The 19,838-nt window shown below is 40.1% G+C and overlaps 1 protein-coding gene across 1 annotated transcript in view; it reads right to left on the bottom strand.

Annotated features, from left to right (window-relative positions):
- TBX20 (T-box transcription factor 20) overlaps positions 1–19,838 on the bottom strand; it is a 34,157-nt gene that overhangs the window by 12,142 nt on the left and 2,177 nt on the right. Inside the window, exons 2-6 of the mRNA XM_027729090.2 lie at positions 19,537–19,771; positions 18,079–18,243; positions 12,784–12,892; positions 7,146–7,304; positions 3,609–3,685 (exon numbers count right to left, since the gene is read on the bottom strand). Of these exons, the coding sequence (XP_027584891.1) occupies positions 3,609–3,685; positions 7,146–7,304; positions 12,784–12,892; positions 18,079–18,243; positions 19,537–19,771 (745 nt within the window). The remainder of the gene's footprint in view (positions 1–3,608; positions 3,686–7,145; positions 7,305–12,783; positions 12,893–18,078; positions 18,244–19,536; positions 19,772–19,838) is intronic.

Raw genomic sequence — 19,838 nt, 5'->3', positions numbered from 1 at the left:
TTGACTCACGCTCTTGAAATTATCACCTTTTTCACTGAATTGTTTGAATGGTATGTAACAATGATGGTTTTATTTACCTACTTAATTTTAACAGGCTGATTCTTCAGAACAATTTAAAAGACAAATTCATACTCAAGATAAAAAAATTCATCCGTTGGGCTCTGCCTCTGCATTCTTTGTGTCTTTGGCAGTTTTTTCTTCAGCAAAATCACAAAGGTACTCCCTGAAATCTTATCTCCAGAGTGAATTTCTCATTAGAAGACCTGTATTAGTCTTTTTTCACAAAGGTTACCATTAAAAAATATCACATTCATCCCCGTTACTGCATTTGACATCCCATAGTTAACACCACAGCATGTTAAGCTTCACATTCTGGCAATTGCTGCTAAATGTTTGGTTTTTTCAATCATGACCACTGTGGGAGCTTTTTTATAGTAGAGGAAATGTAAATACCACATAAAAAGATCAAAAGGTGAATCAGAAACTTATCTAAATCACAGTAGCCCCAGATAAAGTCTGCCCATTGCCATAAATAGACTACCACAAGTAATTTGGGAAAGAGTTGATTGTGGAAGGACTCTTGCATCCTGCTAAGAACTTGTATATACCAAACTCAGCAAAGATTTTTTCAATGGTTAAAAGCTTTGCATATATAGCCATGAGTACAAGAAAACTATTCCATTGTATTTACACAGGAACAAAAGAAAATGCAAGCATTTCAACAGCTTTGCTGTTACCTACTTCCTCTACTGTTTTGCTAATTTCACTACCTTTACACATATTATTTAACTCCAACACATACAATGCCAATAGATTTAATCCTAAAGGCATTTGCAGCTTGAATTTCCTACAGAGGGATCATAAATCTAGAATGGAAAGCCTGAAATCGTTAAAGTCACATATTTATAAAATCATATTCAATTAGGTTAAAAAAGTGCAATTTCTGTCATCATGTCATAAAAAGATGTGTTTTTCTCTCAGATCTACTGCAAAGAAAAGCTCCCTATATTGTTACAGATAGAGGCTGTTTTCAATCAGTTACAAGGAGCAATCCAATTACTGGATGGTTTAGTGCAGTAACTGACTCCAGACTAATTTAATTTCTTTAGGTCTCTAAAGATCAATTGATCTGATTTGTTTCCCTCCCCAAAGGCTGTTTAGGAAAAAGCAGGCTTAAATACCTGGAAATGAAATACAAAGCTCTGTACGCTTTCACACTACTTAGGTCATTTGGAAAAGCTGGAACTCACGATAAATGAGTGCTCTCTTGGCCCTAACATCACAGGATGCTTTACGGGAGGCCATTAGGATCGCTGCACCACACTGTAGATTACTCATGCATGTGCTGTATGCAGGCCTGCTTAGGGAGGAGTGCATGGAAAGTATTTTCACAGCTTCTAGATAACTATTCCATTTTCAAGAGCTGCACAAGTGTGCATTTGGCTTTCATAGTCTTTTCCCTGGTAAATAAGTATTTTTCTCCAGCAGTTATCTTACAGAAATAACTACATTTCCAACTAGGCTGAGCAAGAGTTATGTTGTACTATTCAATATTCACCTACTTGTAATGCATGTTGCAATAGACATCAAGTAAGAAATTTTTCCTCTTGTCATATCTCACTTTGCTATTCCTTTTGCTTTATTTCAGATTTCTTTAAGCAATTTTTCTGGTGCTAAGATGAAATCTATAGAACTAGTGGGCACTTAGAGAATTACATTCTCATCTGCCTGAATATTTCAATTCCAGTATGGAATAAAACCCTTGGTATTTCTGGACCATATTGTATAACTTAGGAAATTCTCAAACAACCTCTTACTTTTATTATCTCATGATAATATGTATTGTGCAGCAGGTTTTGTATTTTAAAATACTATTGTTTGCTAATCAGGGCTCAGATTTACAATTTAAGTCAAAATAAGACCTTAACCAAACTTGGACTCTCAAATCCAGAGTTTTAATGTAATTTCAATAGTTTTCACATTCTGCTTCTTGTATTTATTGTAGGCTTCACATTTGTCTGCCTTATCTTTCATGGTAACATTCGTGCCTGGGCTCGGCTGCCTGTTTCAGGCTCTATTCTTACACTTATCAATAAACAAAAGGGCACTGCAGCTTATGCTCAGCATTTCTGACTCCATGCCATGTGCTGTTATAATAAGATGTCCTCTGGAAAAATTCCCTTCATATCCAGCACCATGATAGTCCCTTCATCTGCGCAGAGGTAACTAAGTTTTTCTCCCAGCTTATCTGTTCAGACTCTTTCCGCCCTTGCAATGCTGTATCGTTAGATGTCTCCTGTCTGTAAAACAAGGAAATCTCTTCCAACGGGTCCTTCCTTGACTATTTGTTGGATACAAACCTGAGCTTCGGATGTTGTTTACCTCAGTATTCTGTCAATACAGTAGGCTATGCTATTTTTATTAAATCTGCCTTTTTTTTTTTTCAGCGAAGTCTTTCACTTAGGAAACAAGTTTCAACAACATTGCAAGTGTACACTGCAGCTGCAAGCTTTCTTTCCCCAAATTACTGTTCTTTTACCCATTTACTCAATGGATCACTAACGATCCAGTCACCAGTAAGGTATAAAGTATATCACTATTTCCCATCCACGGACCTGCTTAGATAGATGTACTTTTGAAATGCTGTAAAGACTTTGCCTAGGTCTATGAATATGACTCCAGTGAGCACTTTGTCTCCTATGTGCACCTGTGAAAGATGATTCACATATACATCTGGATATCCCCACATAGGAGCCTGGAGGGTTTTGGCCTCTCCAAACTTTCTTTCATGATTGTGCGCTCATAGGAAAATTTGGATGTGCTATATCCATCTCCATCGAGTTCTCTTCCAGCCTAAAGGACACAGGCAGCTTAATTTGCTTCATTTGCCAAACTATTTGACACGATATCATAAAAATGTGATGTGCTGAAAAGCTGCCAAGAGATTGAAGTTTATTTACTACTCAGCTGTGGGTTAATGCTTCTGTCCTTATGGCAGCAGTTGCTTGTAATGAGCTGTACAGACACAAAACTCAACAGTTTCCAGATAAAGCTTTCTCCTGGTGCAGCCTGCAGTACAATTTTTGTGAAACAAAAATGGCATCTTTGTTGTCAGAGTGGGAGTTATTGGATTCATCCTGATGGCAATAAATGCTAATTCAGCGTCTGGGACTGCTGAAGTGTATTTTGGGAGCTCTCCTCTCTTCTTTTCACTGTGTTGAGCACTAGGGAGTGTAAAGATGTTTTTCACAGGACCACTGCCCTTGTTTCCCATTGACCCAATTCACAGCCCTCAATAGGATTAAATGGCATGATAAGAAAAAAGCTTTTCATTTTGAAGTTGTAAAACTGACCCTCTCCCCCCTTCAAGAAGCCCCCTTAGGAAGACAAATATATTGGCCCCAACTGGAACAGATGTCAAAACTCAAAACAGCTCTTTCTTTATAAAGTTTATAAGTATTTTTAAAGGAGGTGGTGGAGTCTTACTATATGCAATAAGATAACATTAAAATGCATAGCTTCTGAGGAGTTGAAAGGATGCTTTTCCTACAAACTGTCTCTTCTCTTTATCTTATCTGCATGCAAAGTAAACAGAAAGTCCCCATTACCTCTCAATATCAGTGAGTCTGGAAGAGTCACGGAATCCTTTAGCGAAAGGGTTGCTGTCAATTTTCAACTTAGTTATCTGGAAACACAGAAAGGAGCAACATTACATGAATATAGTGTTTGCAGCACACAAAGTGTCAACCAATCCATCCTCCTGAATTCACTGCTAATTTTATCCATGTTCCTTGTTGTGTCTGTGTGTGTGTGTGTGCTGCTCTCAAGACACTGCAAAGCTGAGGAGGCAAACCAGAGTGTATTACACATATGGCAATGGAAAGATCCAAAGACACACCAGGCTCAGCCTTCATGTTGCCCACAGCAGGAGGAACTCACCCACGTACAGCATTGCAGCTTCCAAATACTTTACCAGCATCAATCAGGTTGTCTTTTCCACAAGCAATGCAAATAACACTGCTAACAGCTAAGCCTTACTGATGGAGCTGCACATGAACTACTAAGAGCCCGAACTAGGAGCTGCCATCTGCAGACCTGAAGACATGGCTTCAGTTCAGCACCCCTTTTTTTCTTTTTTTTCCTTTTTTTTTTTTTTTCTAGGATGAGAATGTTATCAACCAGGCCTACCAGCCATCACATTTGGGCACTTTAATTGGTTTTGTATGAAAAGAGGCTGAGGAAGGGAAGGAAAAATTTGGGGAGAACTCATATTTAAAGTGACTGAACCTGGATTAAAGGAGTAACCCCACTGAAACTATCAGAGTACTGAAAAACAAGAGATCTTGCAATCAAAACTCTTATTCGAAAGCAGCTGCAAACCTCTACAAACCTATCCAGTCATTCAGTCAGCCTTCCTATTCCAACAGAGCAATACATTGACCAGGAATCCCTCTGTCACAAAGTATCCCCCTAACTTTGCAGTGAAACTTCTCAGGCATATGGTAGTGGCTTTCAATGTGTTTTTTTGGGAAGCAGGAAAAAAAATACACTATTGTCCTTGCCAAATTTTCTGTATGTCCAACCAATTTAGATTTGGTGAATAAAACCTGAGATGTCATTACAATATTTGAATTTTCCAGCCACTCTCCTTCCAAGAGTTAAAAATAAAATTGTAAGTGGGAGTTATAGCTTGATGAGGTACAACACAGGACCATCCTGCAAGGCAGTGAATGCCGTCAACTCCAGTGTAAGCCCATGAAAATAAACAGCTTTCAACATTTTGTATTAAGAGGCTTTGTCAGCCTAAATTTCCTCCAAAAAAACTATGTTGAGGAGGCCACAACGTCGTTTTTAATACCTGGGCCTCAAGATGCAGGAAAGAAAAAAAAAAGAAAGGATCTTTTCCAAATCCTCGAACAATAAAGTGCTCTCATCAAACAAAGGTATTTCAAAACAGGGTGGCTTCTCCTCCAAAATAAAAAAAGTAAGATAAAGAGGACAACTGAACCCAGCTTTTAATTCTGAGAAAGAGGTCTTCTGGGAGGGAAACACAGAGAGGAAGGGATGTGCTGACAAAGACAAAACCTGAGTTTTTAATTAATGGTGTTCAGTGGGCTGATCAAACACCATGGGACCTCAGTACTGGTCAGGGGTCTGATGCTGTCTCATCATACAGGTACAACTGGTGGAAACAACCCTACAGCCTTATCACAAGGACCTTGAAACAGCTCGGAAAGTTAGTTATAGTCTCATTTTAATTCCAGGATATCCATAAGCCCTTGACTCACGGTGATGTTGCATAGAGTGGCAAGTTAGTCCCTCACGTACAGTGAAGGTTTTTATGGAAGCATTATGAAAACTACATTGAAAAAAGACAAGCTCTAACTAATTCCATTGACTTAGATCACCAACACACCAAGCCAACTGCACTACAGAACAATAAGGATGTCTATTCATCTCTGGAGCATATTTTCACCAATCAAACTTCCATTTTCCTAATATTAAAGTTTTGGTATGACATCACAAGAGAAACTTTTTGTATCCACCAAAGCCAGATGAGACTCACAATCATTTATGGCCATATTCTTCCTGAGAGACTGTCTCACAAACAATCAGAGAACATCTGCTAGAAAGCATTTTAAAATGAAATCTGACCTACAATTCAACTCTGTGGCAGTGGTTTGACTGTTTAAATAAATGCATGCCCTTTAAATCTTAAATTATGAGATAGTTTGTTGAAAGTGTAATGTATTTAGCTTTTATCTAATAACCTCCAGAAATGTAATCAATCCCTCCTTAAAACAGTTCTGAAAGAAATGGCAAAAATGAAAAAAGGTTCCATTTTCATTAGTCATAAATAAAATGACAACATCAGCCTCTAGGGGTTCCGGAGATGTTCCATTGAGAAATTTTCCAGGACTCAATGTATGTGCTTTGGGAAGGTTAGTTTAGAAACATCTCTGGTGTAAATATCATCTGTAGACAAAAATCCATCCTACAGAAATAAATTCCAGGTTTAGCCTGGTTTTGTGCCTGTTACTATTTTGCTGGTTTCTATAGAAAGTTACATGAAAAAATCTAACTGCCTGTCCAAACGTCATATTCTTGAGATTGCCAGGTGCTGAATGTGTTTTCTGCAGCATTCAGATACAAACCCGAGTTTAAAATCGATACATCGAAGCCTTAAAGCAGGATATGGTGTCTGTAATAGGACTGACTTAATATTACTACTATTATATTCAGAGCTTCACTGGCCCTCTATGCAGTAGTTTCCTTTTATTCATAGCATTTCAAAACCAGTTACTTTTGCTTCATATTAAGAAATGCCGACTTCTTTAAATAATCCATCAGGTACATTGACTCTGTGATACTGCCTGCCCACGTGCTTGGAGAGTACCTATATTTTTCTTAACTTGGGGGAACTAAAAAGGGAAATAGGTTTATTTTCAAAGTGCCATAGTCATTAAGCCCTTAATGCGTGCTCTGAGTCACACTGAAGGCAACAACGTATTTCTACTGACTTAAATATTAAAGCCCAGTCCACTGTCAAGCAGAGCCTCTGGTCTCTTACTGTTTATAGACTTCCTAAAATTACTCATTAGCAATCCATTGTTATGATCGCCTCCATTTTGTATATATTATTCACTAGCATGCAAATTGAAATTCAAACATCTGGATGTAATCTGGGCAGCCTCTGAAAAGCATATCTCTGAGTGATTTTCCTTACATTTGAGCCTTACTGCTTAATTAGTCAACTTTTTAAGCCCATGAAATCATCATGTGCAAACCAGAATCTCTCTCAGCTCATAGTTTGTGGCATGAAAGATCACTGCAAATAAGAATAGTTCTTTAATGAGCTATAATTAGAAAATGACTAAATGTTAATATGCAAACAGCTTTGTATAGACAGAAGGGAAGACGAAAGAAAGCCTCTTACTTGTCATATTTACTCTCATAAATAATCCTTATGGCTCTTTGAAGTCAGTAGTACTACTCATATATTTAAGAATTACTCCTGAATGTGAATAAGATTGTCATGGAAAGGTAGGTTATGTCAGAAGCTTTCCTAGTTTCGATGGGGCAAAAAGGAGTTTTTGGCAGGGTGGGATTTAGTTATAACTGTAAAAATTAGCAACTGTACTCACCAACTGATTCTGGTAGGCGGTAACAGCAGTAAAAACTGTCTCTGGAAAGATAAACGTTCTGAACTCTTCTGACTTCAGATTTAGCAAAGAAGCCGTGTGATCCTTTTTCTTAATGATGTGTACCCTCGGCTGGTACTTGTGCATGGAGTTCAAAATGATCTGCAAGAAAGAGTGACACAGCACTGTCCTGAGAGGAAGGTTGACAGGACACTTGAAGGCTATAAAACCATAGGGGAAAAAAACCCATCTAATTAACACTGCAGGGAAGACATCTGAAATCTAACTAGCCAGGGGCTAGTTTTCAGAACAAAACTCTCCTGCTCCTTTGGGTAGTTCCAGGAAATGAAGGTGGAAAAGCAGGCATTCCGGGAGCTAGTCTCCTCTTACTCCTACGCCACTGGTGAGCATGCATTTTTTGAAGCATAAATACCTGTTCCTACAGATGAGGTGTTTTTTACGCACAGAATTAGTTACTCCCAGAGTGTGCCCCATTTGGAGGTGTAAATATGTAACTCCTGAAAGCTAATGACCAAGAGTCCCCACTTGCAAAAATGTGCAGGTGCAGAATGAAAACAGTCACAAATTCCTCTGAAAAAAACTACAGAAAAAATAAGGCCCATCCAAAAACCCACCACCAGCAGCAGCCCAAACCAGCTGACCAAAAATAAAACTCCATGGATCCTTTCACTGTGGCAAACCTTTAAAACAAATTACTTCATAGATGCTCTTTACCGCAGACTACCAAAAATGAGAGCAAGGAGGGAAACTAGTACAGAACCCCAAAATGACAAGGTTTTGCTATTCTGTCCTCATTAATAATTGTTTACGAGCTCGCAAAACAATTCTAAACCTACCAAAGGTACCAACTAACCAATTTCAACATTCACTGGAGTCAAACCGAGAGTCCCACTTGCTTCAGTTACCACTGGCTGGAGGCCTGTTCGGCTGCCTCTAACCACAGTATTACAATATAAGAATTAAATACAGAGCTCGACTCACACCAACCCTTGTTTTGGATATAATCACAGTCACAAGACGAAATTGGCATTGGTGTGGGTGGTTCTATTTTGCAGGGGCCATAACGACATTACAGTCAGCTCCGTACATCTGGAATAGCTAATGTGCATTCCTCAGGAAGCGTTAACTTCAACTGAAACACAACAGAAGTGGTGCAGTATTTCATGCTAACTCAGTCAATGAGAAAGGTTGCACATTGCATTGGAGTGGAGAGCTTAGAGACAGCTCTATCATGGCTACAATTTCCACCAGCATCTTCTTTACTGCTCCTTTGGGGCCAAATATTACCAAGACTCATACTGGGATTTTGGGGGAAGGCACACAACATCAAGGAAGTCAGTACAGTGACAGGGAACCATTTCCCTTAAAATGTTGTATGTCTGCTTTTACCAACTCAGTCCTTTCTCAAAGCACTTCACCATTTTATACAGGCACAGACACAACAACCATGGACCTTGCCTTTAATACCCTTAGCACCTTTCCGTCTCTACGTAAAATTTTGTCTTACCATCTTAATCACTTGGAGTGCTCCAGGCAGATGGAAAAGACATTTTAAAGGAGGGTTTATGGTGATGAGCTTACTGAAGGGCTGGCCCACAGACCTTGGTACTTTCCATTGCCTTTAATGGCCATGATATCAACACCAAGGCATTACATCTGAGCAGCAGCCGAGTGGAAGGAGGAAAAAGCTGTGACAGAGCAGCTCTCACATATGCCCTTGCCTTTACTCCTCTGTGAATGCAAATTGTGATAAAGAAACTACATTTCTAAAACAAGATCACGTAATCCTTTATGAAAGTTTTCCAAAAATTAAAGTGCACAAACACAACATCCCCTGCCGCGATGCTCTACCTTGCTCATTCCCATCAGAGGTAAGCCTGGTCATTCAGGTACAAAACAAGTACCAAATACAGCCAGAAGGTCACAAAAGATCCATGGCCAAGGTTAAGGTCACCATTTCCTTTATGTGAGGGTCTGTACATGTAGTGCTCCACCCACCCCCGAACACAAGCTGCTAATGTTGTAATACTCACTGATAATAAAGTGAGCACAAAGATACCCCTTCATATCCATGCAACTTCTTATGTTAGGACCATCAAAACAGCCCAAACGATTTAGATACACAGGGTGGACCTCACAGAGTAGCCTCCAAGAGTGTTCTCAAAGTCCAAGCAGTGCCCTGCCCACATAGTGTAGCTAGCAGAAAATCCCTGATGCCAGCTCTGTGATACTTACACTGGCATGCCCCAAAAGAAACATCAGGTGCACATATACTCACAGCAGCCCCCCAGCCACAGGCCCCCAGCCACCCCATCTACCTTTGTGCTGACAGCCTGCAGCTGGGCAGATGACCAGGATCCCTCCTTACAGGATCCTGATTGCTGTAAGGTCAGGCAGGTTTGTAGGCATCTGGCTCCCACTGGCTACAAACCAGTCACCAGAGGCAATCTGGATGCCAGCTGCAAACTTTGAAGGTGGTTTTGAATCCAGGAACTGTGCTGTGAATGCCGCTTCCATATTTACCAAAGAATAGCATTACCAGGCAAAGTTTTCTTTCTAAAAACATGGAAGTTCCTAACTTCTGCGTGGTTGACTCTAAAAAATACTGGGCATAACTCCTTGTGGCTATTTCAAAATCCCTGCTTTCACAATTATTCGTTGGCCATGTTCACACCTTTCTGTTTGCTTTTGCAAACATTCATGTGTTTAAGTTTTGTTATTGTAAATGCCAGAAAAGCAATTACAATAATGTATACACTCATGGTTCACCTCACCAGAAACCAGAAACTATGCCACCCCAACAAAGTGCAACCAGAAGTCCTAAAGAAAGTACTCTGTGTGAAAAACATCACCAGAAATCTGGAGAAAAAAGTCACATTCATAAATGTTTCACAGCCAGAAAAATGGGAATTACTCATTCGGCTATAAAAATCCAGAGATAGGAGCCATTTCCTTCCTCTGGTAAGGATATCTGAAAGCATTTCCACAGAGCAAGCTGTATGTCATGCACACAGAGATAAGACTTCTGCCTGATGCTTGGGGAGAATATGTGCATAGCTACGGGGTTACACATGCTGCTGAAGGTACACATGCAGAAATGCTTGCCAACACCAAAAGTCTCGGAATAGGAGAAAACAAATAAATGCTAGAACAAACAAAGGCCTCTCTTCTCTCCAGAATCCTTTTTAGGAAATGACCACCTTACAAATAAAACCACAATTACCTGAACTCCCAAAACTGTCTTCTAGAGGTTGAAGAAAGAAAGCAACTAGAACAAGATGGAATCAGGTTGGATCTAGCTTCTCTACCTATAACTTGTATCCAAAGGCATCTTTTAGGTCATCCAGACTTCCTCAGAAACCAACACACTTTATCAAACATAATTAAAAACTTCTCACCAGTAAAGACTGGCTCTTTCAAACTGAAGGGAGAGATTTTGGATGGTGCTTCAATTCTCCTCTTCTCTTAGTACACAGGAGTTCAGAAATGCCATGGGCCGTAGCACAGTGAGCCCTCCTTAAAGGCTCCAGAGAATTAATTTCTTTCTTTATTCTACTGATCATCCAATGGTGGTATTTACATAGCTTCAATAGGGCTTCATATAAAACCTGATACCCTAATTTGGAACATAAAAACTCACAAAATATTAAAAAGGGAGTGCTCCATGAAGGCATAATACCTGTCAGGCAAATCTCAACACAGGATCAAGCCTTCAGGGCTTATTCTTAACTGAACACGCAAAACTTTCCATCCACGTTGCCTTTGTGTAAAGAATGGGATCAACCTCTACTGCTTCTTTGGAAATTAATGGGAAGATTGTATCTCAAACACTATGGATCATTTTCTCCCACTGCCTGTATTTGAGACGATTACGTCTTCTTACTCTGTCATGTCTCTGTTCCCGACAGCTCCTCCAACCTACTTCTTCTTTATACTTGTCTGGGCTTCTGGGAACTGCACTGCTCCTAACTAGCTTGCAATATACTGCTGCAAGCCCTTTATTAGAGGCACACATGGCCCCTGTTATGATGAAAAATGCTTCTTTTTAAGTGCGCACGTATACTGCTCTATCATCACTCGGTGATAGAGCCCACAAATCTTCAGCTTTGCCCTTATTATGAAATAAAAGAGAGGGAAAAAAATACATTCTCCACCAGTCATGAAAGGAACAACGGTGGGAACTGGATTCAAGAACAATGTACCCACAAATGGATCTTTACAAAAGAAAAACACAAGGCTTTCTGGGCTTTTTTTTGTTTGCTTGGGGTTTTTAAAATACTTTTGTTCTTGTTATTTCTGGGATGTATTTTAAATGATCATGGCTGTGATTCAATTCTCAGGTCCTGAAATTAGTAAAAATTCTCTTTTGGATGAGAAACATTTTCACAGAACACAGGTCAGACAAATGGCCACTGTTTCACACAGTCAATAAATGCCACACTAGGAAAGGGGTTTCTCATACGTTGTATACCCTAATTATTCAGCTGTACAAATTAGTTACTGCTACAAATGCTTTAGAATTCAAAATCACTCCTCTCTTCCCAACACCTCATTTACTAACACTGCCTTTAATCTCTCTCCTCTGAACTGCCCTGTTCTCAGCCAACAACTCTTTCAAATCCATCCCCCTGCTCCTTCTACCTTCCCTGAGAGAACCACCAAGCCCAGAGGCAACACTTTTAGTTTTTTCTTTGCAATTTGGATGCCCTACCAAGCCAATCCTGCACTTCACAATCACTTTAGGGGAGAGGACAGGACAGACAATACCTTTTCTTACCACCTACCAGTAGATAGTCAGGTAACTAAAGGAGTTGTTCCCTCTAACAGAGGATAGCAGGAAACCGTGGCCAGCAGCTCTGCATCCTATTTACCAGCTTCCAGCCTCTGGGCTTGTGACAACAAACTGGCACCTCCTGCTCCTCTAGAGGCCCAAGTCCAGACTTTGGCACTTTGACTTGCAGTTAACCTACAGTTATCTCAAGGGCAACTGAGGCACATTTATTCTTATAATTCTATAGGCCTTGTTTTGGTGTCACATCAGTATTTTCTTCTGACTCTATGCCCAGGCTGCAATGAGTCTGGAAGTAAAGGAGCTCTAGCCTGAAGTGACAGGGAGCTTCAAATCACACATGTAAAAGCACATGGGTTTGCTGGCCATTGCATGTGGCAAAGCATACTGCCAAATCACAAAATGCAAGCAGAAGCACAAAAAATGGCTCATCTGCCTTACTTCTATCCCTTACTTGGATGCTTATATCCACCCTGAACTTGTCTCTGATGAATGTTCTGCCTCTGATGGCAGCAGGACCATGATTTGAACTGTTGACTTGGGCTCTACCTTATAAAATATTAAAAAAAAACCTGATTTTTAAGCTACCTATTCCTCAACAACAGAAGAACCCAAAGGAGCCCTAAAATGTGTTAAACCAAACACATTCAAGCTTCACACAACATCTTCTTTCACTGTACTACTAGGGGCTGGCCAAGAGAGGTGTAATGTGGGAGCCATAACAACCTTTCCCCATTTCAGTCTCTCTCCTGCAAGCTTAGCCCTGTGGCACAAGCGAGCAATTCCCCTATGGACTTTCCTTTACCCATTCACACCAGGAAGGCTACTCACGTGGCCGTGCTGATCCAGCTCGTTGTTGGTGAGTTTCACTTTTTCAAAGGACACCATCTGCTTCAGCAGTTGCTCTCCTGTGAATGGGGAGTCAGGGTGCACATACAACCTAAAAAACACAGGGAGAAGGTCTGCTCATAAAAAAATCCCGCCTCTTGGTTTGTGCTTGGGCATCACCTCCATATGAAATTAAAAAGCACATATCATCTTGCTTTTGGGATATGCAGTAGTTTCACGGACACAGATTTCCTGACAGCTTAGGGTAATACAAATTGCTGCTAGAACAAGACACCATCTCCCCTAAATTAATTAATGCCTGAAAAACAGCTAATAATGAAAGACAGTAAAGCAGATGACTTATTTAGTTCACTGGAACCTAATGAAGAATACTGTGTCTGAGTGCTAGACTGCTCCTTAACCATACCTATTATTTTATCCAGTTATCTAAAATGGAGACATTAACTAACATTTGCTGTTGTGTCTTTTCCCAAAAGAAAAATTGATCATGTCTTTCCCCACAGCTGTACTAACAAGCACTTAAAATAACAATGACTACAGAACCAAGAGAAAAAACATAGTGTCATTACAGAGATAATGGGGGAATGTAGATAAAAATGCATTTTTCTTTATTTGTAACATTAAGCTGTGATAATGATTTTAACCTGCACTCGATCACACGTTCGCTGTGGTGACATCTGTTTATAAGAAGTTGAAGGCTGCAGTCCAGCACAGTGGTCTGACATGAAAAATTAATTGCAGCTCTGTAATTAACAATCCACCACTTGGGAAATTAAGCAGAAGAAAAGGAAACAAGAAGACACGTAGGTACAATGATATATATATTATGACTAGACTAATTACAAGTGCCAGGCTATTTAAAAACAATGATTTTATAGGAACAATATATTGCTGAAAATTATTAACTCAAACGTTCTTTTGTGATAGTGAATTAAGAGCTGGACTAGACCTTCAGCTAGTGCAAACCAGCCCTGTTCTGCTTCTGTCTGCATTAGTTATCACTCCCCGAGGCCTGACTCTCATTTTGGGTGATATCTTTGGCCACACGAATGGATTTCTTCCATTAGGTGGGTGGGACACACTGAGATGTGAGGTTAGAAAGATAAACATTTGTTCTCACTGTTGGGCTACGATTTTAGAATGGAAAAACCACTAAACGATTGGGTGTAACTCCCCAATAGGCTACACTGATCCCTAATCAAGGAATGACCATACTAAAGACGCTGGGGAGCACAGCTCTTTTGCTCTAAGACGATGGAGATTTGATCCTGCACTCTCCATTTTTGCTGGCAGAATCCCCAAGTCACAATGAAACCAAAGTTTTACAGGCACAGCTCACTTCAGACGTGCAGAACGTTTTCCTTACATTGATCTGAAGCACAGCTTGGCTGCTCTAGCTATGTTCATGAATGGGATGCTAGGCCTGTTGCAACAAAATATTCCTAGCATGTAGGTGTCCTCACTGTTATTGACTCTGATGATTGCACTGCAAGGCTCATAAAAATGATGATGTATCAGAAAATCTAAGACCTGGAACCCTGTTATGTCAAAAGAATTTTAGCTTTCATGAAAATTAACTTTGCCTTCCTCTAAAAAGCTGTGAAAATCTCAATCTTTAGAGTCCTGAATTAGAGAAGGCAAAACAAAGAGTCACAAAAATGTCCTCCAATGTTTCAGCCAGCCTTGTGACATTTCTCTTTGGAGCCTGACTCCTAATTTTGAATGTCTGGATAACTAATAATGTTTATTGTGATCACAGAATGTCAGGCTCAGCAAGATTTGGCTAATTGGGACCAAAAAGGCAAAGTATTTCAAATATGTACTGGGGAATGAGTAAAGACTTTCATGTGTCGAAAAGCTGAGCACAATTGTTTTACATCATCAATGGTTAATGCTTGGCACTGCTTTAAAACTACCAAGTACCTGTATGCTAGCAGAGTGCCAACAGGGAAATCACCGAAGGATGGCACCATAATATCAGTTACAGAAGTGTAATAACAGACCTAATTTTAATTTACCCATTTGCTGCACACCATTGATTCCAGTGCATCACAGGGCTCCACTTGGTGAGCTACACCTATTTCACACACTTCTCCTACAGCCCAGGCTTGTACACCTCAGAAAAGAGGGTTGACATATTGCTTTCTGAAGCCGAAGTTGTCGGCAAGACCATGAGCAAACAGGTTAAAGAGATAAATATGCACATTCCAATGCAGCACACAAGGCTCCCCCAGAAGCTTGTGTGGGCTCAGCTGCCAGATGTGAGGGCCTACTTGCTTTGACTCACAAAGGATTTAGGAGCCATATTTGGGTATGAATTTGCTCCACAGTATATGATGTTTCATGATATGTGCAAGGTTTAGGTACTGCTTCTTGTATATTTTGTGATGTGATACCACACTCCCTCTATTTAGTTTACCAGTCGGTCTGGTCTCACAATCTCCATGCATGCTACTTTTATTTACCATATGGTCTCAAATAATTCGAAAAATATAATACCTTTTAAAGGCTTCCTACCTAGAGTTCTCTGTGTGTAAACACTATAATTTCATTAAACAAATTACTGTAGACAAATATAGCTAAAAAAAAGTGACAAACTTTTGAGTAAAGAAAGGAGGTGATAAAGGAAGATCAAACAAAAGTACATGCTGAAACTTATTAAACTGATGTTTCACACAGTCTTAGCAAAGTGGAAGACAAACATAAAATATCACATAGTAACTCTATCCCCAGATAGCACTTTAGAAGATTTCCAAAAGTGTCTCTGAAAAGTATTTTTATTTAAGTGTTCGTTGCAACATAAACTTGTCTTCAACATTGACAGCAGGAAGACAAGGATAAAACTGGTTTTAATAGAAAGTTCCCTGAAGGGCTAATCTTTCAAACAGAATCACAGAATACTTGTTAATTTGAAAAAAAAACAAAAACAAAAACAAAAAACACAAAACCCCAAAAAACAACACAAAACTGTCTTAGTGTTGAAAGTTATTTTTATAATGGAAAGAGCAAACCACCTAAGGGGTTCCATCCTGCAAATTCTTACACTCATGCACAACGTAACTCCTGAATAATTCCCCTGTTGCCATCGTGCCTGTGCAGATGCAGGCAGTGATGTGCGTGGGGAGTAAGCACCTTGTTACCAGTGCCCAGACGCTAAGCACACATATGCCCCTTGCTGACACTCCTCGAGTACAGAGAGCTGAAACCGCGTGTTTGGAGGACAAGAAATCATAACTTCATTAAGGGTTCCTGTTACTGGAGCAGGACCAAACTCGTTTCAAGATGGGAGGAGTACTACTTTTAATCTGTTCAAGCAAGACTGACTCCCACCTCAAAAGATGCATTAACACTGTAGAAGAAGCACTAGTAATGCAAACATTGGCACACTGAACCTCTTGACATCCTTTTTCTCACCAAAGAGAAACCTAGAAAGGACAAAGTGCATAAATGTATATTTAAGTACTGTTCATACAAAGAAAAAGTGATCTAAGCCTGTGGTATGATCAATAGTCTTTTTGGCTAAGCATCGTGAAAATGAAAGAGGAAAGGTGGACATTTACACACAGAGGCAAAGTATCCTTGGAACAGCACAGATGCACATTTGCGCATCGGGGTACTGATCCATTGAGGACCCTAAAGAGCTACCACAGTACAATGATAATAACTATGAAACTTCAAGAAGGTTTGACCCCAACTTTAAAACACTCAATAGGGCAGTTGCTAATTATTACAAGGATCAGTTTCTTGTCTTATGTTCTTGTATTTCCTTGTTGAACTAGACTGTGCCAGATAAAGTGCAAATTAGCATCTATTTAAAGGTATCCCAAAAGGGGCATGAACACAGAAAAAAGAAGGGGAGAACCCTGCCTTAAAACTATTTCTGTCTTCCTGTTATTTCTTCTTTTGATGCTCACTCCTTTGGAGAAGGATCCATGTTTTTTCTTTGGGTTTCGATCAGTGCCCATTACAATACGTCAAATGAAGCCCTCAGACGTTAACCACATTGCAAAAAGGAGTTTTTGGCCATGAAAACAAAGCCGACATAACTCCTAGGTTGCTGTCTTTAATCACAGCTTCTCTGGTTGTGCTTTTTGTTTGTTTACTTCCCTGAGCAGCCTTCCAGAGATCACCAGTCACCAAGATTTCAGTTCAACTATTTATATAAGGAAATTGTGCAGTATTTCGTGCCTATACTCACACACTAAAAAAAAATTTGTTTCCATTTCTTGTGTTTCACTTCTAATTTCTACCTCTGTAATAGGTGAGTTCTTAACCCCAGGCTAAGCCACCTGGAGCAGATCTGCATCCGTGTGCAGAGCCCTTCACGAAAAGTTTCTTTGAAGCCAGAGAGGCATCCCCATTATTTTCATATCTCCGGCTCTGACTCAGCAAAGCCGTTCGACATGTGCTGCAGTCTTACTGGACTTGGGGACTTAAGTACGTACTGAAGTGCTGGGCTGAATACGATGAAGTGTGGGTCTCCGCTGAAGTGCCCTCCCATCGTACAGCCTAGTGCTGCAGCCTCAGTTGCCCAGTGATGAAAGGAATCAGCCATTAATTACATTAATTGAATGATTTTAGAAATTGAATTTCTACAGCATTTCTTTCTCTATAGAAAAAGGAATTTATTTTAGAGGATTTATTTGATTTTTTTTCCTGATGTCTCAGAATATGTCATGATTTCTTAAGCAAAAAAAAAAAAAAAGAAAGGTATCTGTGCTGTAGAACCAATCTCTGTTTTGCCTGCTGTTTATGAGATGACTAAAAGCAAGAATAGAATTCTTGGTTAGTAAATGCTGGATATGTTAGAGAAATAATATAATTTCAAGCATAAACAGCACTGAACTGAAATGTAGTATTTCCACTTTGGCTTGGCTAGTGGTGCCTGGATCGCTTCAAATTATGGGGTCAAATACTGAGGGGGAGGGGGGAGGGCAAGCCAAGAGACAAATAATTTTTTTTTCAAGCTTTCTTATCTCAATAAAGATAAACTTCATTAAAAAAAATTAGAAAACAAACAGCATTTGTATAAAAGAACCCTTAAAGAAATTCTGTTCTCAAACAAACTCAGTATAAATCAAACCTCAAGCAGAGGTTTGACGCCAGACTCTGCATCACAGAAAATTAATCAGTTTTGCAACCAACTGTTGAGCATGGACTCAAGATCTCAGAGCACTGTTTGCAAACAGCATGGAAAAATCAATAGGAAGTATTTCTTGAAGGAAGAAAAAAAGAAAAGTAAAGAAAAATAAAAGATCAGCAGTAAAATCTACAAACCTTGCAGGGAGAGGAGGGTCAGCTTTTCCAGCCACTAACCAGGAAGACCTGTGATAGGCATATCTATATCTTTTATTGTCCACAGGAACTATATCCATTAACACAATATACTTGGCCTCAGGATCCACTCCCGAGAAGGAAACCCTGATCGTTGGAAACATTCTCCTGAAATAAAGGCAAATCAGAAAATAAATATGCGGATAGAGAACAGAAATAAGAGAGCTTCTGAAAAGCTGCTACAAGTAAGAATTATATTTAAACCACCCGTAAAAACTAAAAGTATCTGTTGATTCTGTTTAAGCATGATGGAAGTTAAATCTTGTGTCTCTCCAATAGGCAGAGAAAAAGCAGCTTGAAATCCAAATGATATTTGGAAAACAAAAAGGAAAAAAAAGGTAAAAAATAAAAAGTAAAGGAGAAATATACTGTTTGCCTGCTAGTTAAAAGTACACAGTGATTTCAGAAAATAGTTGTACCTAAGGTACATACATCTTTAGAAAGTCTGGGGGTTTTTTTAATTTTTACGGCATCCATACTACTGTTAGGGAAATATTGCAGAAATTATTTCCCTTATCATTCTCACATATTTTGGATGAGTGTTCTTCTAAGCCTGCTCAGGATATTTTTGAGCGGAATTTTCAAAACTAAACTTTCTTTTCGGTACTTAAGTTTTGACAAAACACAATTTAAAAGTGTAAGGTCATGTTGTAGACAGAAATAAAGTTAAATACCTTTGAACAATTTGAAATGTTGAACTTCAAATTGCAGGGGTTTTACCTACTGTTTTTAATATTATTAAAAAAAACCCCAAACATATGCCAATAGATCTCACCACTTAGGAAAAAAAAATGCCGTCAGGGAACTACATTAATAAAAAGTAACTTGGGCGATTACAAGACCCGAAAAAACATCTGGCTTCTCCGGACTCCGTTTAACTGACTCAAATCCAGAAGCTTTACTGACGAAACGGCATAGTTCAAGATTACGAGAAGGCGTGGGATTCTTTTGCGCGTTTTTGCAACCGAGTGAAAAGAACAAACCAAGCCAAGCTCTGACCGAATTACTTCCCCACGTCCTCGCGTTTCCCTCGGTCTGTAACAACCCAGCCCCGCAAAAATCACTGCGGTGTTTTTGTTACAGACCGAATTATAAGGGAAGCAACATTTCTACCCATCCACTGGGACCCCTCGGATGGATTCCATCCGCCCCGCTGCCGCCCCGGGCCGCCTCTCCCTCTGCCCCAGCGGGGTTCCGTGCACCGCACAGCGCAGCGCCGGGCCCGCCGAGGAGCTGCGGCGAATAAGGGGCTTCACCCTCCTCCTCTTCTCCCCTTAGCCCAGCCTTGCTGCTCTCCCGATACAAAACCCGCGGGGTTTCTGTTATTTTGCCCTATTTCCCCCTGACCAAAGCCAGGGGGAAAGCTGCCCGGAGAAAAAACCCGGAGCTGCCCAGCCTTACCTCCCGGATTTGGTGATGATCATCTCGGTACCCAGTTCGTGAAACTTGTCCCAGAGCTCTTTGGTCTCCAGGCTGCAGGAGATTTTGGCCATCTCCTCGCTGGGGATGATGGGGGTGGTGGGTATGAGGGGCTCGGTGCACAGGGACGAAGGGCTGCTGCTAAAATCCCCGTGAGGGTCCAGGCTGGATAAATCGCTCAAAGGCTGGGCGCAAGAGGATTTCTCAACGAATTGTTCTGCAGAGTTTGGGGAGGAGGGGAAAAAAAAAAAAAAAAAAAAAAAGAGAGAGTCTAGGGGGCATTC

Source organism: Pipra filicauda, unplaced genomic scaffold, assembly GCF_003945595.2.
Source record: "Pipra filicauda isolate LSUMZ 115617 unplaced genomic scaffold, ASM394559v2 scaffold363_size724302_pilon, whole genome shotgun sequence".
Classification (NCBI taxonomy): Eukaryota; Metazoa; Chordata; class Aves; order Passeriformes; family Pipridae; genus Pipra; species Pipra filicauda.
This window is presented reverse-complemented; position numbering and strand designations above follow the sequence as displayed.